Source organism: Boleophthalmus pectinirostris, unplaced genomic scaffold, assembly GCF_026225935.1.
Source record: "Boleophthalmus pectinirostris isolate CB_2022bp ecotype Guang Dong unplaced genomic scaffold, ASM2622593v1 HiC_scaffold_22, whole genome shotgun sequence".
Taxonomy (NCBI): domain Eukaryota; kingdom Metazoa; phylum Chordata; class Actinopteri; order Gobiiformes; family Gobiidae; genus Boleophthalmus; species Boleophthalmus pectinirostris.
In genome coordinates, this window is record NW_026571190.1 from 12,860,944 (window position 1) to 12,878,098 (window position 17,155).

Genomic DNA, 17,155 nt, shown 5'->3' on the forward strand with positions numbered 1-17,155 from the left:
TTTTCTTTACTCAGTAATTCCACATAACTACTAAATATTTTTCGGCAAAGCAAAGATTGGCCACTGAGGATTTGGCTATAAAATTCTAGTAGTTATTTCAATTATTTTTTCATGGCTACATAATTCAATATAACTTACTTCATATAGGGTCCAAACGTTTGACTGACAGTATAGTTACTAAGCCTGAAACATTCATAATATCTCATAATGAACAAATGGGTTAAGTCTTTGTTCACTCTTTATGGTGTAGTTATTTAGTGATTCTGAAAAAGGTAAAATTTGCAGCTGACATGTCCGTATTAACATATGTAATTAAAAGCACATGTGTATTTGTTTGAGTGTTTTATTGGTGACAACAAGTTTCTTTACAGTATGCGTGACTCTACATTTCGGTGCTACACTCGGAGGAGGCCAGTTGTGGTCATTTACACAGGTTTCATATATAAACCTACAGGAAAGAGGCCAGAACACACACCACAGCAGTCTCTCACTAAACTCAACATGGGGGTTGTCACAGACGTGAGGAGCCCAGATTTGGGGGGTCTTGGTTTAGTCACTGTGACAGGAAGTCCACAGCAGTGTCGCGCTCCTCCACCAGCTCCTGTGCCGTGGCATCCATCTTGGCCCGAGAGAAGTCGTTAATGGAGAGACCCTCTACGATCGTCCACTTCTTGTTCTGAACACAGTAACATTTGTATCGTTCTTTAAAACTCGTGTGTACCGGGTTTGTCATTAGGCCTGGGACGATACTGAAATTTGGCATCACGATTATCATGGCCAAAATAACTGCGATGAACAATAATATCACAATAATAATTACAATGTTATGGATAATTATTATTTTCATATTATGATTATATTCAATATTTAAACAACTTTATAGTATTGTACTTTGTTAAAAGTGAAAATAACACCATGGACAAAGTAGCTCTTTCTAGTGTTACAATGTGTTATTTGTGTTGGTGATTATCACGATTATATAAAATGTCCCACAAATGATTATGGTTTACCCTTTTATCACGATACACAATATTATTGTTTATGGTCTTATCCCTATTGGTCATGTAAAACTGTAACATCTGTTTTGCCCCTGTCCAGATGGATTATAAAAACAGCTCTTCAGGGCCAGAATGAGACCACTTGTGCTGCCTGGATCAGTATGTAATTCTGGTGTGTTGTGAGCGTGCTAGTTGTTGCTAGAAGTAGCGTGACACAAAATTTCCCTCTGGCCTCTGAAAATTGTGAAAAACACTTAAATTCATTGCTGTGAGGAAAGAGGATGCTAGGAATGTGATTGGAATTAGAGGAATTACCATTGCAAACAGTTTAAAATGAACTTGGCGCTCTTGAATTCCAACAAGTTCAAAAGTTGCCAATAACAATTTGCATTTATGGCTTGGCATAGGTTTCACTTTTCTATGTGCCAAGTATGATTATACAAGTACCCCCCATGAGTGTTAGTGCTTAGATCAAAATCCAGGCCTGTAATAATAAAGTCTTGGATAAATAAGTTTTTGATAAATAAATGAAACAAAGATTTGATAGTTTCTTTAAAGAAATAAATGTCTTATTTAATATCACAGAATAATAATTTAATTTGGAATAATTTAAATATACTTCAGCACATATTGACTAAACCTTGAGGAAAAAAAAAGAAAAGAAAAAAGTTGCTCACTTCACATGGGTCTCAGCTTTGTTCTATCTGATATTTCATGCAATTTTTACCATCAAAAGATACTTGTTAATTGCTGTGGGAATGGTGCTGATCACTTTTAAATCCTGAGATGGCCATCACTTGTAAACCGAGACACTGACCTTGATGTGAACAGGGAAGGAGTAGATGAGGTCCTCAGGGATGCCATAGGTGTTTCCTCCGGCGTAGACTCCCATAGAGGTGAACTCGCCCTGAGCAAAGACAAAAGAGCATTTAAACAAAGAGGGCCAGGTCTGTGGAAATCATAGCAAAAAGAGTGCTGCCTCCTTGTGGATGTAGACGTTATTACATTTGTATTACTTTATTTTGAATAAACATTAAATTAGGGCAGTGTATTGTTTGGATATGCTTTCTGAAACCTGCAGCAAGGAAACAACTTAAATATATTAATATAATCTACTACTTTGCATTCTGGGTCAAAAGTAAAGGAATGCATTTATATATAGTTTTTTTTATGAAACTGTCTTTATCCAGAACATAACTAAACCATGCTTGACAGTAAATAAAAAAAAAAAAAAAACACTGCATGGCTTTATGGAGCAATGTTGAGTATAAAATGTACATTACTGTGGGGTGACAGTAATAGTGCAACCCTAACAATAATTTCCCTGTTCAAAAATTGCCTAGTCATAGTGTCATTTCACAAAGCTAAATATGAATGAAAAAAATACAAAAGTATAAAAGGAGCGTCATGTAACTTTTCTTTTGGGCTGGAATGTTCTAAACAATTGCATTAAACGTATCTGTTTCCATTTACTCAGTTACAGGTAAGCCTCATCACCTCCCCACAGATCTGACCTGTATCAGCCATAGTGTTAATAATTCTTGGCAAAGCTGTAACATCTTCATGGAAACAAGTAGGCCTGTCAGGATAACAGATTTTGAAATGCAATATATGGTTGAAGTTAATATAGATGATAAACTATAAATAATGAAACTAGACTATAAAGCAGAATTATCCCCCAAAAACTATTCTAAATGTAGAATATTGTTAAATAATATGAATTGCAATAAACCAATAACAGAATGCAACTCATAAGTAATTAGTTTGTGTCTATAATGATTCATCGTTGACAATTCAATTCTGCAGTCCAAATCTCCATCATAGTACAGAAGAAGTACCAAAAAGTCCCCACGCTAAAAACTGACCCCAAAAAATGATTATTCCATCCAACATATATTGAACGTTAAGTTGATATAGTGATTATTGTGAAAGGTCTAAAAAGCATGTTGCATAGTTTCCATCAGAAAAGTTACAGACTGCACCTTTAAAAAAAAAAAAGATTATTCAAATGGAAAATCTGACTCTTACATCCTTGGTGCCAAACCAGAGGTCCCTCATGTGGTCGCAGATGGCTTTAGCAGCGGACATGGCGCTGGACAGTTTGCGTGCCTTGATCACAGCTGCACCGCGCTGCTGCACCGTCTGAAGGGAAACAATATTCACAATGTAATGATGTAATGATTTAAACTTGATAATACACAAAACATAAAAAAACACACACAATAAAAACAACACAGGGTGCTTCAATGTTTCCCCAGTTGAAATTCAAGTCTACTATTTTAATTGCATTATGTACAATTTACAATCACAGACCAGTATTTAAAAGTAACTGTGTGTAATATTTTGATTTTAAATTCCATAAACATGATTTGTGTCCCCAGGTAAGAGGTGGAAATGTCTCTATTCAAATATAGCTTTTACTGATAAGAATAAATCAGAACTACAGTTGTTATTTACAACTATTTGGTAAATAATGTCCATAATGCAGTAAAAAAACAAACAACAACTTAAAATTATAGATCTTGTGATGTAGTTATCAAATAGCTGATTAGCAAGCAGCAAGTTTTCAAAATTGCTGTTGGGTTGTCACAACAAAACGTGTGTCTGCTGCCAACTATAACGTATGTATGCATTTAGGTTAAATATATTGTACAAATGCATTACAAACTTTAAATGTGAATTTCTCTTTCTTCCATTTATTGGTTCTGTCAACATAGAATTAAAACTGTAGGGATCCTGGCACCCTATTCTTTATACTTGATGCATGTCTGTCTATGTTTTAATAAGATGGAAGAAGATTGAATCGAAAATCAAGATTGGTCATGACACCCCCCCAGCCCTATTTGTTTGTATAATTTAATTTATAATTCAACTAACTTATTTTTAATTTTAAACTTATCCTACAGAGATAAAGCTTCCTTGGAGCCAGGCGTCGTCCTTCACTGCTTGGTAGGCTGGGACCACTGTCCCCTGGAGGTCGACTGAGGCGTGGTGCACGTCAGGGTACTGAGTGGATGAGTGGTTTCCCCAAATGACCACGTTCTTCACTCGCTCCGAGGACACACCGCAGCGCATCGCCACCTGCAGGACAGGAACAGAACCACACCTCAGACAAAGATTTAAAAAGGTGTTTGTTTAGACACATTTGAGGACTCCCTAAAAATGTGGAGATATATAACATTATAGACATAACAGTGAATATGTCATAGTAAATAATGCAGGTTTTTCCTTTAAACATTTTGTAGTTTCCTTTGGACCACAGGAACCTAAGCATTCTAAATAAATACATGTTGTGTCAAATTTGGCATTTTATAATCTATACACAATCAAAATGTATATAAAAATGCAGATATTTGAGACTCCAAAGAGCAGAAAACTGTTGCGAATTCATAGTAAACAAGTCTGGTTTTGAAAGTATAATACCATTTTTTTAAAATAGCGTGTGGTTGCGGCTTACAGCCCTTTAACCCAGAATTTGCCTCTTAATGTGTCCCATTTCTTGCTTTATCACAGTGCAGAGTGTGGCAGTCCTACCTGTGAGCATGCCCTGTTGTGGTCCAGGCGGGTCAGGCAAGAGAAGTTCTCTTTGGGGATGGAGGGGGCCGATTTGGAGGCAATCAGACAGTTGGTGTTAGCAGGGTTCCCCACAACAAGGACCTGTAAAAATAAACATTTATACATTTATAAGAACAGTTAAAGTACTTTTCATAAAGGTCTGTCATGAATAGGGAAGCAACTAAAGATTTAGAAGTCAATATTTTTTTTTAATAGTAGACTAGTCAAATTATCATTTCTATTTTAGTACGAAACTTTTTAAAACACATCAGTCAACCAAATAAAGGATGACATATGGTAACTGAAAGTGTATAATACAGAACATTTACAAATAAAGTGTATGTGTAAGTGTCCTTGTTCTAATTAGGTCTTGCTGAACGTGTTTTAGAGGCTGTATAGTCCAAATGACAATTATGATTATCAAAATACAACTACTGTATAAGTATTTCTAGTTGTTATTTATCACGATTGGTTTAAAAAACAAACAAAAACACCCCAACATTGGAGCCCCTATTTATGAATACTCGTGCTTTTAGGGACATTACATTGATTAACATTCATTCCTTGACTTAACTATAGTCACATCTTACATAACCTTAACCTACTTTAACCCATATTATGAACTTTAAACCATGTTGTTGATGTCACAACAAAGGATTTTACGTCACGGGGGACTTATTTTTGTTCACATAAGCAAAGTAGGTCCTCATGAGGCAAGGTACAGGTTTTATTCCCCAATATGCAATGACCCATGTGTCATTTAAGTACCTGACTGAAAGTCGTATTTGTATCATCTGGTTACTATAAAATGGGCTTCTATATTACATTTATTTACATTTCTATGACATATCAGACTGCATAATTGTGACAGGTATACATATTGCAAGAAAATGATTGCCTCATAAATTCTTATATAGTGTAATAAATTGTATTATTTTTTGTTTATAGGTTTTCTGGTGACCTATTTCACTATGGCTGTGTCTGTGTCCCTTCCTCCTCAGACATGTCATGTGATCTTTTGACTGTCGCCCTGGTTGACCTTTGTATGTATGACCGTTGCCGTATGTTTGTAGTCGGCCTTGTGTTGTAGACTTAAAGCGTTGCACAAATTCTTGCAGGAACTTTGAACAGCTTTTTAGAGTCAAAGGAAATCCACTCAGTTCTAAGCAGATAAAACTCTAGTCTACAAAAGTTGTCATTGTTTAAATTACCCATGCATTATTTTTCTGCATCAGACAGCTAAACATTCATTATCATGCCATTTGAATGCCTTCATTTTATCATCGTTTGGCATCCACTTGCCTCCAAATGGTTTTGATTGGAATTTTCCGCAGTATGGACATAGAACAATCCCAAAACTGTGTTGCTCCATCTATTGACTTAGTGGAAACTAGTCACTTGGATTTAAATGCATACTCCACCCTTGCAGTTGGAAAGTCAGGTTATGTAGCTTTAAAGCACCATGATTTAGTTAACAATAGTCTTGACCAGAGACACAAGAACAGACATGATTTGAACTTGCAACTCTGTTCCTCCCTCAATCCCTCATCAATTGATGTCTGTTTGTTTTCACTACAAAGCTGATCAATATGACGCATTTAGTCTAATCATTTTCATTTGATCCATCTTCTTTGCCTCCTTCCATATTCTGCGTTTTTGTGTCATGTCAATGTATGTTCTAGGGCAACGATTAATCATCTTATCAGTAGTAGTATAATAGTTGTATTTTGATAATCAATCATTATGTGGACAATATAGGCTCTATACCAAAGACAGTAGCATTATTAAATACAAGTTTCAGGTTTTTATCAATAAAAAATTATAATAACACGATTCTCTATTCAGAAGCCTAGAATCACAATATTTCAAACCTTATTTGGTTGACTATGCATTTAAAAAATGTCAATGCACAAAAGAGAAGTGCACACTTGACAAGTTCATGAAAAATGAATTGCAGACTACTAAAACTACTACTAGTACTAATAAAATAATTGTAGGTGCAGCCGTAGTATGTTTTCTAAATTTTAAAGTGATTAAATAAGTTTCGAGCAGCAATAATTCAAGCATACCTTGACGGTCTTCTTGGCGTACTTGTCCAGAGCAGCTCCCTGAGTCTTAAAGATGGCGACGTTGGCTTTGAGCAGGTCCTTCCTCTCCATGCCCTCCTTCCTGGGCATGGACCCTACCAAGATGGCTGCATCGATGTCTTTGAAGGCCACCTCCACTTTGTCCGTGGGGATCACCTCTGTGCAGGGAAATGAGGGAAAACATTTTGGAAGAGTGAAAAATTTATTAAAGTTCAAGGTTTCCTGACACAAAATGGTTTGAATTAATTATGCTTCAGCTTTACTCAAGTCTTTTCAAAATAATTGTAGTTACACTTTTTGTGTTTAATTTTTAACTTTTTCAATAACTCTGCAGTCATTTTATAATAATATTTCGTAGCTTTTCTGAGTCGTTTCTATGCTTTACACATTCCTTCCTTCGTAGCACATCAAAAAGTAAACTATCATTGTAGCCACAGCTCAAACCAGGCAAACTAACAGAGCCACGGCTTCCATTCTGAGGCAACACCCTCTAAAGACAACTGATCACACAAAAACTCATATATGGCAAGTAAGGCAGGAGGAGTATCTTGCCAAAGGACACAATAGCCTGTACTGGGGCAGAGTGGTACATTTACCAGTTAAACTAATACCTGAATATAAAACTACACGCATTTCAAGGCATGATTGTAAAGGTCAAAAGTACAATGTTAACAGATTTATGAAATCCCATGGAGACGGGATATTTTGTTGTCTACATGGGACATTATTTAATTGCAACCAGAGGAGGGAGAGACAAAAAAGATAATATTGCAAAATTGTTGTCTTGGAGAAATACAAATTTGGAACACGGTGTACATGAAATAAGATTACTTTGATTAGCTGTGATTAATCTTGGAGCCTCTGTCAGCTTCAGTCAAAACGCTACATATACATACATGTTGCAGTAATAGATTACGTTAAAGCCTGTTCTTTCATCTTTCTGCCAATTATTGACAGTTTATTTACGTCACGCATTTTAACCCTTTCAGATAACACTCACACTCCTGAACTCTTTCGTCGATAAGATGCCTTTGCCTCATCCTCCTATCTGACTGAACTTTAGTCTGTTCCTCTCATTGTTGTTCCACCACTGCTGTGATTGGCTGCCGCTTGGCCTGAATAATCCACCAATCACAGAGCTCGCTCTCCACACACCTCCCTCCTCCTTCGGTACATGCATAAAAAAACACATGGGGGTCAAACATCTGCCTGGCAACACAGATTTAGTCACTTGCATTTGTAAAATAGTTTCTTGTATCAGCATGTATCAAAGGGAATCTTGATGTTGACAAAAATGATAATCATGATTATTTGGCCTATAACTGAAATCACAGTGGTTAAAAAAGTACTAACAATGACTTCTATACTGTCAAATGCACAGCCCCATCACCAAAATTCAGGTCCATCTTTAGCCCAATTCTGTTTGGCTTGGTTTCAAGTTTAGTTTAAACTTGTGAAAAACTTTTATAATGGTACTTATACTTAATACTTTATAATGAGAATCCATTGAAAATATTTGTTTTAGCACTGGTTCAGTTCTGCATCTGCAATTCTGTATCTGGTTTAGATACTCTGAAAGTCAAATATTTTACAAGGTGATACTTCGTGTAAAGGTTTGTAGCGTGCAAAGCCGGAGGTTTAGGGTTAAGATACACTTTATTGTGCCCAAGGGGAAGCATTACTCTGCATTTGACCCATCCTTCAATGCCAGGGGCAATTTGTTTTACAGTAGGAAATTGGGAAATCCAAAGACAGTCTTGTATCACAAAAATAAAATAAAGCAAATAAGAAGTGTTGCTTGAATTAAGTGTAAGGCCTCACCCCTGAGCAGAGGCAGAGCACAGTCCTGCAGCTCCATCACCACACCGTCCAGCACTGGCAGCATGGGAGGGATGTCCAGGAGGATCAGGACAATGGGCTACAGAAGCAAAACAACAATGAGTTACTATAGTAGGAATGTTATATGACATAGTGTGTTAGTAATGTAAACATATACAGAACCATACTGGTTTTGTAAATTCACCAGCTTTGAAAATGATAGCACAAAAAGACCTATCTTAAATAAATTAATGAAACAAAACTCCCAACTCCACATCTGTTACTGATGAAAATAGCTAAAAGTATATGAAAGTAAATATTGTTCAATTTATAATATATTGTATAGTATATAAAATACAAATGCATTTGTTTTGTAGTCATTCATTAACTGTTCACAGTAAAAGTTTATATAATGTTACAGCCTTATACAATTTTGTTGATTACTTGGAATATTTATCAATTACAATTACAGTCAGACTAGACCAAAAAAATGATACTCCAAGCATCTGGATCTCGTGAGCAAGTAATAGCTGATAATTTATGAGCAAGAGCAGACTGCAGACATATGTGGTGGTGGATTTTCACAACCTTTGACATTTAACACTACAGCCATGTGTCACTGGCAGCTTTCCTCTGATTAACCGAGACCAAGAATGCACCAGTTATGTAGAGCATGCACATATCTATTTAACCCTGGGACAACTGAGGAAACTGTTAACCAGAGTCCAAAAATCAGGCAAGGAGCCAAGTCCAGACCAGTTTAGAGCACAAGACCATGAAAGACCTCCTTCACCATGCATATGTGTGGAGAGCAAAATTAGGGCTGCACAATTAATGGCAACTGAATTGAAATAGCAATTTGAGTTGGCACAATTATCAAATCACAAAGGCTGCAATAGAATACAAACAAAATATATGGTTATTTCACATGTTGTTGTAGCTGTAGTTTAGTCTACAATGTTCTGCAATACATCAGTTCACATTTCGGTCTTCCTTCAAATGTTAATGCTTATTGAGTTTCCAGTGTACACACTGAACAGAGTTTTATTTTTTTCAAAATAAATCTAGCCACAGTCACATGGAAAAAAAATCATTACTTTCCAAAACTGTGCAAGCTAAATACCTACTGCCAAAATTACAGTGGAAATGCAAAAGCTGTGATAAAAAAAATGATGCACACCTTTTCTTTTTTTTTTTTTTATTCATGTGGCCATTACCAATAGATTCCCAGACAAGAATACATCCCTTCTGGTACTTCTACTGTACATCCATTAGGTACAATACATTTGTACAATGGAAGCTATGTTGCCAATGTTTTATTTATAACTGACAGAATACAGTTGACTCTGGTTATATCCAATGACATGAGTGCACTGTTACAATGTCCTTATAATGACAAACATAGGTCACACCACCACCATACAGGGCAGTAGTGAAAATGTTGTTATAAAAACACACTACTGAAACATGGGATTTCCAATACTGAACCAGAGCTCTCTACATACAACATGCATGATCCCATTATGTAACAGTAGTAGGACTGCCCAGCATCCGTTGCAGTGAAGAGGCTCAGTTGATGTTATGTAATTTGGGGTCCAGCTGTACTTTCATTGAAATATGGAAGTTGGGGCTATACAATTAATGGTAATAAGAGATCCATTTGGAAAGGCTGTAATTATAAAAGTAATAACTCTACCATGTAATTCAGAACATGTTTGTAGAGGTTGAATTCTTGTTTAGTAATTTTTATTTCATTCTTCGCTTAAGTGCTAAAAACTGCAATAAGATTTATTTCCAATATTGGGAAACTCGCAATCAAATCAAGAATGCAATTTGAATATAACATAATTAGACATTTTATGATTTCCTCATTAAAAATATCCTTAAAGAGGGAGTATTACACATACATTTACATTGTGAAGTTACCTTTAATTGTATTGAAAATGCTATATTTGCTGAAAGCATTGTATTAAAATGTTTACATTGTTTGGATGGATGGGAAAAAACACTTCAGGCACGTTTTTAATGAGGGAACAACACTATAACATGGTAGAAAACTTGTGCTGTGCTGGAAAACATGTTGATTTTGCATAATACCTCTTCCTGTAAACCATTAAAGCCTTGACAGACTCATTTTGAAAAGCACCATATCAATGCAATCTATGTTTGTTTATATGTATTGTTACTGAGGTCTTACCTGGTCTGCTCCGAACACATCTCCCTTGGCGATGCTGAAGAGGAGGGAGTAGGCGATTTGACCAGCAGCGCCAGTAACCACGACACGGATGGGTTCAGCCTTCAATACAAAACAAAGCAAAACATGAAAAATACTGGCAGAAGAGGGTACAAACATGCACTTGGGCCTCCTCAGGTAACCAATTTGAGCAATACTTCATTAATAACAGGCTTGTGGAGACAAGACACATTAAGCATATAAAATACTTGTATGTTATTTTCTATATGTTTTACTTTAATGATAATTCTTATTGATAGCATTCATAGTAAAACAGTCATTTTCTGACCAACAGCTTATACTTTTGCTCTTTGTTATTATAATATATTGTGATGTGAGAGATACTGTGTCCAAATAATTGACCTTGTGGATCAATAAGGTATGTCTAAGTCTAAAAGGTAAGATGACAAATAACAACAAATGACAAAAAATGCTATATCGGATACATATTCCATGAACTTATACTTAGTCAAGTTTGCATTAGAACAAAAATAAATAATTTTTAATAAACTGCTATTATTAACTCTCCGTTTAATCATTAAGTCAATATTAATATTAGAACTTGAATATATGTAAAAGAATTTGCACAAACTTTTTTGCATAAACTACTTTTAGTCAGTTTGTTAATAAGATTACTTTACAATATCCAATTGCATCTACTCACAACTAGTTCTCAAATTTCATATAAAAGCAAGGCCTGAGTCTATTACAGTTCAGATAAACATTCTAATGCTGTACAGTGACCTTGTGGGAGTGAAGGTTGGGGAGTGGACAGCACAAATAGAACATGGGTGGTTTAATTTACAGTGCATGACACCGATTTTTCATGTTTTAAGGCCAAAGAGAAGATTAAAAATACTGATTATTAGCAAGACACAATATGCACCAAGACTCAAAGTTAGGAGAGTAAGCAGTTTGAGTATGATTAGTAAAACATTAGATACATTTTTGTCATTTATAATGTTAAGTTCAAGGACTATTTAAGGTTACTGTGTAAGGTCAGGTAAGGTAAAAGGTTCTTGTTAGATTGCAGATGGGAGTGGATCTGGCTGGAACCACTGTATACCATTAGAAATTGCTATATTCCAACAAAATATTCAAAAGCCTGAAACTGTAGGCCCATGTTAACCTAGTCTACATCACAAATACAACTGGAGAAATAGAACAAACTTGAGGACTTGAAACTAATCACAGCATTTCAAAGCCAAAGTAAAATAGGATTTGAAACTGCAGAGTTTGCAGGCTACATCCATGAAAACTACAATAAAAGACAATTGTAATTTGGCTACATTGACAATTTCCAAATATCAAAATCTAACTATATATGGTCACATGCACGAGGGAGTATTTCTGCCTCACGAGACGACAATATCCTGCGCCATTGCAACCCCCAAATCCACGCACCTGATTACGCAGTGTTCATTGTGTTCTAACACAGTAACACGGATGCATTGAACATTTTGAACTGGCTGCTCTGATTGGTTGTCAAATGACTGAATTAAAACATTGGGTGATGACGCAAGTGCCACGCCACCCCTATTAAGATGGAGGCAAAAGAATTCTACATTCATAAATACCATCAAAATGCAACGCGTAAAGTCGCCATTGTAGTTTCTAGCATACCTAACTGTGCGCACAGGAACAATATATTTTAAGTTGTGCCAAAACAAGATGTCTACATCCAAAAGCAAACAGAAAGATGAAGCAAGTGCATCATAACTGTATTGTACTTTCAACTCAAGTCCAGTCATATTTTAGCAAAATCATAATGACGCAGACGGGAACCGCTTCATCTTGTTTAGAAAAGAGTTTACATTATTATATTTTGGAGATGCAGTTGGAAACTAGAGCATCGTCTTCTTACCATTGCAGTGCGGTGAGGTGAGGACGAGTGGTGTGCAGCCTGATCTCAGGGTGGACAAGACGGGAAGGCAGGGTCACCTCTGCGCTACCCTTGTACTGTTCCAAGCGCTCCAGTCAGGCGCCAGACCGACACACGCCCCCATCTCTGGGAAATGTAGTCTTTTGTTTCCGCTTTAAGTCGAGGTCACGTGTTAATAGACTCAACCTCCCACAATGCACTGTTCCCTGCTCTAACAACGCCCCCTATGTGCCAAACAAGGATGGATTTATGAAAAAAGTGTAGTCTTTGATGACGTCTAGTGGTCATTGGTGAGACTGCACTTTCCAAAAGAGCCAATCTCTAAAATCATTTCGTTCACAAAGTACCTTAAAACAAGGAAAAGAGATCGCGCATGGTGGTTGTAGTTTAAAAGGGTGGCATTAAACACATATTCAAAAGAAAGAAAGTGGCTAAAATCAGCTGCAGAGTCCATGATCCGGGAAACATAACAGTTCCCGCCAGAGTTTAACGCTTACTTCTATTAAATTGTCAGGAACACATCTCTTAAACAGCCGGATTGTACAAGGACAGGGTGAAACATATCTTTTATGTGGTAAGTACTAACTTCCTTCACCACATGTATTTGTCTCAGTTTTTGTTAAAGAACTCGTCAGTTTAAGGTTATATATTGTAATTAGGTCCGAGCCTAGGATATCGTCCTGACTAATTGTTTACTACTTGATTTTTTTTGCAAAAATCGCAGAAAAAGTGACGTAAATTTTTTTTTTTTAAATCTGAAACTCAAGACTCAAGAAAATATAATGTATGTGTATGTACAGGAAGTTGGTCATTTGAATATTGATTACGTTTTTTTTCTGGTGGAGTGTCTGCCACCTGCTTTTCTCCATGTCTAATGTAATTGCTTTGCCTGGAATGTTCCACAAAATGGCATTACACTTATAATATTTCCATGAAGACATACAGGTGATACAACGTTACAGGTCATATTTGTGATGATCATCATGACGCTCACCATATAAATGCATGATTTTGTGCAATCACCATTCATTAAATGCAAGTTAATATCAGAATGACCAGACACCCACTACACGTTTATAATAATACATGTTGTCCTTGGTACCATTTTTTCTTTTTAAAATTTATTTATTTTTTTGTCTATAAGGTTACATTTTGGATAAATAAACTATCTTCTTCTTACAGAGATGGCGGCTGTGTTGTTGACTGAGGAGCACCTGCTCTGCTCCATCTGCCTGGAGATCTTAACAGAGCCAGTATCCACGCCGTGTGGACATAATTTTTGTAAGGACTGCATCTCCACCCACTGGCAGCCGGGGGTGCCCTGCCTCTGTCCCCTGTGTAAACATGAGTTCAGCTCTCAGCCTTTGCTGCAGGTCAACACTTTGGTCTCAGAGCTGGTGGGACAGATTAAGAACAGGCCTGAAGAGGGTGCTGTGAGCTCAGACACAGTGGCCATTGCAGGAGACGTCCCCTGTGACATGTGCCCTGAGCCCAAACAGAAGGCCCTCAGGTCCTGCATGATCTGTCTGGTGTCCTTCTGCCAGAGCCACCTCCTGCCCCACCAAAGCCTGCCCCGGCTCAGCTCGCACCCACTCACAGAGCCCGAGGGCCGGCTGGACCACAGGCTGTGTCCCACTCACCACAGGGTTCTGGAGCTCTTCTGTAGGAGTGACCAGGAATGCGTCTGCCTGCTCTGTGCTGTGCTGGAGCACAAGAACCACCAGGTGGTGTCCCTGAGAGAGGAGTATGAGCAGCAGCAAGGGATGCTGCAGAGCATACAGGCTGAAACCAAGCACCAGATGGAGGAGAGGCAGGAGATGATCAAGAAGGTGCGTGAGTGGCTTCAGCAGAGTGACAGGTGTGTCGTCAAGAAGACTGAGCGTGCCCAGCTTCTGTACAGTGCTCTGGTGGAGTGTGCGCAGAGTAATATGAGGAGACTCACAGAGCAGCTGCAGGAGGAGCAGAGGAAAACTCACACACAGGCACAAAACCTGACCGCACAACTGCAGGAGGAGCTAAAGAAGCTGCAGTTGAGGAGCACAGAAGTGGAGACACTCCAACAAACCAAAGACCATCTCACCCTTCTCCAGAACCTGCCTCTCAACACCAGCGTGGGTCTAAAGGACTGGAGCCAGACCCACCTCCAGGAGCCCGACTTTGGGAGCACAGTGCACAGGGCCATAACTCAGCTCCACTTCACACTCTCAGAAGGGATGAGAAAACAGGCTCGGGCAGAATTGCGTCAACTTAAGAAGTGATAGACATCTTACACAGTGCCTTCAACAACATATTATATTAATCAATAATCAATGTTACAGATACAGATTTAGAGCATATCATTTATACAGAAAAGTATTTGTAGTTTTTGTCTTTTAGTTTCATTTATATTAAAGCGAGTTAAAACTCCAGATTTTTCAAGGTAGAACAAGTATTAATGTTGTTTTTGTTTCTGTTTCTGCATTTAGTTCCATTATTTGCCAAGCCTGTTTTGGTACAAAGTTTAAATTTCTTATGAAACATAAAAATGTGAACAAATGAAACATATAGAGTTATTCCTCTTGAGCCACTGGGTTTATAAAGCTGCATGGAAACTACCATGACTACAGTTTCTCTGATAACAGTGCTGTTTCTGGCATAAATGTCAAGTCGTGTTCAGAATAAACTATTGCAAAATAAAAACTCTTTACTCTTTTTTTAAGCTATATTTTATTCTATTTTATATTACAGAAAATCAAACAGAAAATGCAAATGCAATATATTGAACTGATGATTTTTGTGATACCAAATGTTTAGATTTAGTGCCTCATCTAATACTAAAAATGCATTTGCTGATCCACTTTTATGTCTACCACATAAATAATACAGAAAACTTAGATGTGAGTTTGGTCACTGTTGTATCTCCCTGATTTCAGATGGGCATGATTGTGTTTTTCTTTAGTTGTGACACAACCTTTTCGTTGGAAAAAAGGCACACCATATAAGAAGATAACTAAGTAAGTAATAATAATACATAACACTTGTATAGCACTTTTGAAGATACTCAGACACTTTACATGACGAGACAAAGGTAAACAAAAGAAAAATACAGTTAAAAAGGTGGTTTTAAAGAGATGGATTTTCAGGGCTTTAAACATAGGCAGTGTGGATGAGTCTGGATTTGTATTTTTCAACATTTGACAATGTTGTTTTAAATATTTTCTGGTTCAGAAAATGATTACATTGAATAACTAAATGTATGGCACACCTGGCAATCACTCAAGGCAAACTAGTGCCCTCAAGCGTGGAGTCTAGGAAAAATTCCGGGAAATATAAATTGAAGCTCACTGAGTTGGACTGAGCATGTGAATCAGATACATAGACTCATTCATGCTCTGATTTCATTATTTGTAAATGTGTGTCCCACAGCATCAGAGCAACCACCAGGGGGAGCCAGGTGAACACAAGAAGGCCTAAGTCTCATTCTTCCTCCACTCTGTTGTTTCTGTTGGTCATGAAATGGGCCATTCCCTCAAAGGCAGGTCTTCTGCCACATTTGCTGCCACATATGGTGTAAAAAGACTGTAGGATCTGAAAGGTCCACAGCTAGCTTTATAGTGAGTCTCTTGCACATTCTCCGTAGATACAGGAAAAACAGTTCATTTCACACAATCCAACATTCCCTTACTTGTATCATTTGAACTGCACATGCTGCACTTCTCAGTTGGTTAAAATCCAATGAAATTAGCCAGATAGCCACAAAAGCAGCCAACCACTCCATTGCCATGGTGTTCTATCTTAAGAATATAAATTTAAAAAGCCTTTTGTGTGTTATTTCTGGCTCATAACATGTTTTGCTTCATTTAAATGTTACCCCTTCACAGCAGGTGGTCAAAGATACTGACCCACAATATATAGCAGACACATTGCCATCTATCTGTTCTAGAGTATGATACAAATACAAATGACTGACCACTGCACCTTGATTACAGGGTTAGTGTTTGTTTTGAAGACTTTAGACGGATGTGATGTCATTGTTTTCTCGTTGCTACTTGACTGTGAGTCTTGACCGGAGCTGGCACCTGGACAAGACTCTCACTGAATTAATGATGTGAGCTTCTGCCCATCTCAGTCTCCAAAGCTGCTCAAGTTTCACATCACGCGACAACAGAAAACATAAAACTAATATCTACAAAAACTCAAGTGGACTCGGCCAACCTGTGTTCCAATCAAAAATAGGCACTTCCTGTGTGAATGGATGGTAATAGGTTGTTTTTTTGTGGAGTAGCTGCCTGTCTCTGTGGAGACTGCTAAGTTTTATAATTTTTTTCTAAAACATCCCTGGCAATGGAGAAAACATGACAAAGAGAAAAAAACAAAAACTACCAGTGCCAAAAACGTACATGGTGCCCTTTTAAAATTGAGATTGTGGTCTAATTCCAGGGTTTGTAAGTAACAGAATACATTTACCAAAAATAGTAAATTAAAAGGAATATGTGACAGTTCTTCATGCTATTTTGGCTTTAAACTGCACAGTATTGTTGAGAATGTTATGTTTCTTACACTGTAAAATAATGCATCTCTGTGTGAAAGTATTCCAAGTATT

The 17,155-nt window shown here is 37.3% G+C and overlaps 1 protein-coding gene across 1 annotated transcript; it reads right to left on the minus strand.

Moving 5' to 3' along the window:
• Positions 1-329: 329 nt before the first annotated feature.
• LOC110155945 (malate dehydrogenase, cytoplasmic-like) lies at positions 330-12,704 on the minus strand. Its single transcript, XM_020920120.2, has 9 exons — positions 12,556-12,704; positions 10,656-10,754; positions 8,462-8,558; positions 6,623-6,798; positions 4,533-4,655; positions 3,903-4,079; positions 3,027-3,140; positions 1,816-1,905; positions 330-676 (listed from the first exon to the last, which is right to left on the minus strand). The coding sequence occupies exons 1-9, from the start codon at positions 12,556-12,558 to the stop codon at positions 554-556; spliced, it is 1,002 nt and encodes a 333-aa protein (XP_020775779.1). The 5' UTR covers positions 12,559-12,704; the 3' UTR covers positions 330-553.
• Between the last annotated feature and the right edge of the window lie 4,451 nt (positions 12,705-17,155).

Excerpts from the sequence above, each read along its gene's own strand:
- LOC110155945 (XM_020920120.2), bottom strand. Across the intron at positions 6,799-8,461 it reads TGCTCTGCCTCTGCTCAGGG|AGGTGATCCCCACGGACAAA; the intron begins GTGAGGCCTTAC and ends TTCCCTGCACAG. Across the intron at positions 4,080-4,532 it reads ACAACAGGGCATGCTCACAG|GTGGCGATGCGCTGCGGTGT; the intron begins GTAGGACTGCCA and ends CCTGTCCTGCAG.